General features: G+C 38.7%; 1 protein-coding gene across 1 annotated transcript in view; it reads right to left on the bottom strand.

Moving 5' to 3' along the window:
* LOC104466999 (FH1/FH2 domain-containing protein 3-like) overlaps window positions 1-4,413 on the bottom strand; it is a 14,749-nt gene extending 10,336 nt beyond the window's left edge. The window contains exon 1 of the mRNA XM_010080602.1: window positions 4,275-4,413. Within this exon, the coding sequence (XP_010078904.1) occupies window positions 4,275-4,413 (139 nt within the window). The remainder of the gene's footprint in view (window positions 1-4,274) is intronic.
* Between the last annotated feature and the right edge of the window lie 205 nt (window positions 4,414-4,618).

Raw genomic sequence — 4,618 nt, 5'->3', positions numbered from 1 at the left:
ATATCCTCACTACAAAAATGACTTCCTGTGGTTTCCAGTAAAAAATAAAAATGGAAGAAAATCAGAAAGAGAAGCAAAATGGTGAAACTATGCAAGTCTGACTTATAACAATGCCATTTCAAAAAAAGGTGAATTGACAACAACATAAAAAATTAATTATTTAATCCACTGCATTATTCAGTGACAGTCCTAGAGAAACATGCCTTTATTTTGCAGGCAGGTTTTATTCTTATTGAAACAATCCAATTTTGATTTTTAAAGACAGCATCCTGGTGTTTGTTTTCTTTGCCTAAGTGTCTCGATACTTCTCCATTATTGTAAAAGAATGTTTTAGTGTCACCTGGTTGTTTTCCTGCAAGGATGATATACAATTTTCTTCTATTCATGCTGCTTTTCTATTTCAGATAGAGCAAACAAAATTGTTAATCAGGCACACTTACTAGTAAGGCAGCCCTGTAATAGCCCATCCATCTTTCAAAGACTTTAATTAAGGTTTCCAACCTATGATCTGGACAGCATGGGATATGGGCAGATCTAGAGCAGGTGTCTGCTCTCCTCCACTCTCATGTCCTGAGCTTGGATTTCCAAATATGTTGTTCCTGGAGAGTCACCACTTAAAGATGAGACCACAGGCCAGAGTCTACAGGAAAAAAACCTAATTTTCAAGGTAATATTTTTTTTTTAAAGATAAGATGGCTCAGTGGAAAAACTCTTTCTCCTTTCAAGCTACGCAGAAAAACACAGAAAAACTTTGTGAAATATACCTTGGAAAATCATACACTAAAAGAATTAGTGACTTTTCAGAACTAATTAGTTGCTGTAGTAAAACAATGACACTCATAAAACAGATATGAAAAACAATATGTATTTTAGCTTTTCCCTTAAAAGGATATTTGTATTGTGTAGAATATTAAAAGCTCTCAACTTAACAATGGAGAGGAACCTTTGAGAAAACTATTATGCAGAGCTAAAAGCTACAGGTTCCATCTTCTGTGTAATGGACAGAATACACCAAATCCTGAAAAACCTAAATGCAAATCTAGATTTGGCAATGTACATGCAAAAAACGTAAAGCCATTTAATGTTTGCATATTACTCAGTTTATTTTTAAAAATAGTAAGGGTAATCATTTATGCTTGCCAATTCTCAAGAAGGTTTACTTCCCAGCCCATCTCCTCCACCTGACTGTGATGCAAAAGAATAATGATGTAAAAGAATGATGATATAGCATCCCAGAAATTATTCTGGGAGCAGACTGGGATGTACCCATAAGGTTATGACTTCCATGAGGGACTCGTGGCAAAATTGATGGGAGTGATGAAAAAAACAACTTTTGTGTGTGTTCTCCTGCCTTCTAATGGGTAAACCGAGAACTGCTCAACTGCCTTTCACAGGCATCTCCTTGCTAACAGCTCACTGTCGTGGCTACGCAGACAGGAAGGCTGAAGCCTCAATCCTGATGCTACAACAGCACTCTGAGTAGTCACACACGGTGCATAAACACACGGAGAACTATGGAGTTACAACAATTAAGCCTATATTAAATTAATACAGTCTATTGAATAACGCCACCCATTGTTCTAGGTCTCAAGTCTTCTCTCACCTTCCCCTTTAAATGATTTTACATATGAATCTCAAAAAAAAAAAAAAAGAGAAAATTTAACTTAATTCTGTCCTTCATGCCTTACACAAAATCTTGACATCACAACTATACCGGATATGTGCATTACGTATTAAGCACAAAGAACTTTGTATCAGGTCATGAGGACTACCCCCAACTTAGAGTATGCCAGTCTCTAGTAGCCATGGGATGGGAAAATATTAATATTTTTGGAAAGATGCCAATATCTTGCACTCCTGGCTATTTATGAGTGAACATATAGCCTTCCATCACACCTACAGCACAGGCATTAATTTAGTGGCTATCTAACTATGCGTGTAATGGCAGGAAGAGAAGAGAACCAATAATGGAGGCCACTTACAAATAACATAACAAATCAGGTAGCAGAAACTTAATTCACAAACCGTACGTGACAGCGTCCAGGTCAGCCACAGGGCTTTAATCTCTCTCCTAAAAATCTCTCGCTATAAAGCAGCCCCAGACAGCAGAGTGCAATGTCAACTCCACTTTCCAGAGCCCGCACAGTCCCAGTATGCTTAAACTGAAAAGAGATCAAATTCCTCTGGGGCTCAGAAATAAGAAAAGGTGGGGGGAAGGAGGAGGTAGACGGAAGTATAAGTGGAAGCGACTTCTTATATGATGAGGGCCATGCAGTTACTCACTTACAGTCTGCTTGTATCTGAGAGTAAAGCTGGCACTTCCATGGATCTCTGTACTTCAGTTTGCACATAGATGTATTCTCACATAGAACGGAGAACGACAGATGGGATTGCTTTGAAACCAGACTGAGTTATTAGGGGGTTCTTTCTGTTAATCATGTGCGATACATATGTTGAGGAATTATGTCATATCTCATCACCTTGTATGTACATGAAACACTGGACTTTTTTCAAAGCAGTGCTAAACTTAATTATATACCTACAAGATTTATGACAATGTTTCATTGGCTTTATGTGGCTTTTTCTTCCTCTGTATTTCCGTTCCATTAAATCAGTCATTAAAGGCAGGTACTCCTCAGTTATAAGCCACTAATTTCAAAACAGAAATTAAAACATAGCACATGCACAGCTAAAAGTGAGAGCTGTTATACTGATGACCTAAAAAAGGAACTAACTATAAAACCAGAAAAAAACCCCTCTTTTATAGCTAAGTGTAACTGCTTAATAAAAATAATAATAAAAAAAGAACAAAAGGAAAACTGGATATCTGGGGCTAAATTATTTGTAAGAGTTCATGAGATAATCCGCAAACCCTGAGGGTTGAATTCCCATGAGAATTAGAATTCCCATAAACCCTCTCCTCATACTCTTAACAAGAATCCATCTAAGTACATGCATAACTTTTTTTTCACATTTCACGTTGTTATTTAAGTTGTTCTATTACTTTGGGACATGTAAATGTTTGCCTGTTTGCTTCTACAGATACGAAAGGGAATACGCAGCTCATGGTAGTGTGTTTCGGGTCCTCTCTCTCTTTTCTTTAATGAGGTTTACTAGCATGTGAACAGACAGCAATTTGAACATGTTGAGAATACTAGTGAGTTCAGAGAGCTGAGGAAATACTAAGACTGACTGTAAAAATAAATCATAGTGCTCACAATTCCATCAACATTGTAACTACATCTCTGCTTATGGCATTGTAAGGTTTATTGGTTTTAATTCAAAACAGAAAGCCAACCTGGAGTCCACTGTTTAAAGTATCATGCTGTTTCTGAATTGCCCCTGCCTGCTCCCCTGCCATAAGAGACAATTTGAGGTTTTTGAGGGGGTCTTTTCAACACACTAATTCTGATAGCTGAAAACGAAATCTAGCTATTTTTGCCTATTTCTGGCACCATCTTTCTCCTCATCCCCCAACTTCTTTTTGTTTCACTTTTACCATATCAAGTTGCTCAAACAAGTTCAGCATGGAGGCAGTTGCTCCACAGAGGCGATCTTGCTTTCAGCCTCCATGTGTTTGAGACCACAACAATGGCCCTCCCAACCTCAAAAACTCTCTTTGAGGCAAAGGAATGTTTTGCATCAAGAGAGAATGCCCCGAGAGCTTAGCAATGACTTTGTGGGAAGAACAAGAAAGAACCATTTTTGTCCCATTTATTTGTAAAAAGTACAGTATACATATTCAAGTATTTTTCATGAGCCTGAAGGGTAACAGATCTCATAGTATAATATCTGCTCAAGGGCTTTATTTTAATGTAACAACAGATGGTTTTGCTTTTACTATAAAGCCTGTACTATTACTGACCTCGTCTTTCTCTTCAAAGGGATTACACTGATTAGATATCATTTTCTCCTCTAAATCAGACTGCTGCTTCTCAGAAGGAAGTGGAAAGACGGCCTGGCCTGAAAGAGCCTCCAAGGTCGGAAGATGCAATGGGGGTCACTTTGCATGTGGGTGCAGGAAAGGGGGAATGACTGTGGTGCACAGGGAGACAGATGGGTTCCTTGGCTTTCACTCTTCGCTTTCCCACTGTAATTCATTCCTCAAAACAATCTTAAATTGCACGAATACATAAAATATGCTTTTAATCAAGAAACCAAGGGTATGTTGCATAAAGCAAGCATCACAACAGCAACCCTAGAACCACTGAAATCAATGATTAAATTATCTCAGTGGTGCTGGGATTTTGCACCCCCCAAGTAAATCTACTCACCTCTCTTTTCATCAACGGTAGACACTGCTTGTATTAGAAGTGGTGCATTGGATTCGGTATACTCCACAAAGACCAGCAGCAGCTTCAGCGCTGTCTTTACCACCAGGCGGAACGGGAAGGATAGACTGTGACTTGTCATTCAACAAACCACAACATTTCCAGATGTGCTACATGACACTGGGCAAGACGCAAGCGCAGCAATTCAAAGCTGGTAGTAACACATGAACGGAAGAGATTAAGCTGTGCCAGGACCGAAAAAATGAAGGGTAGACAGTTGGCTGAAAATTTAATTCATCGGACAGTGCTCTCCTAGGGAAGTCTCAATAGTCAATGAATCCAAACAA

Source organism: Pterocles gutturalis, unplaced genomic scaffold, assembly GCF_000699245.1.
Source record: "Pterocles gutturalis isolate BGI_N339 unplaced genomic scaffold, ASM69924v1 scaffold25329, whole genome shotgun sequence".
Taxonomy (NCBI): Eukaryota; Metazoa; Chordata; class Aves; order Pterocliformes; family Pteroclidae; genus Pterocles; species Pterocles gutturalis.
This window is presented reverse-complemented; position numbering and strand designations above follow the sequence as displayed.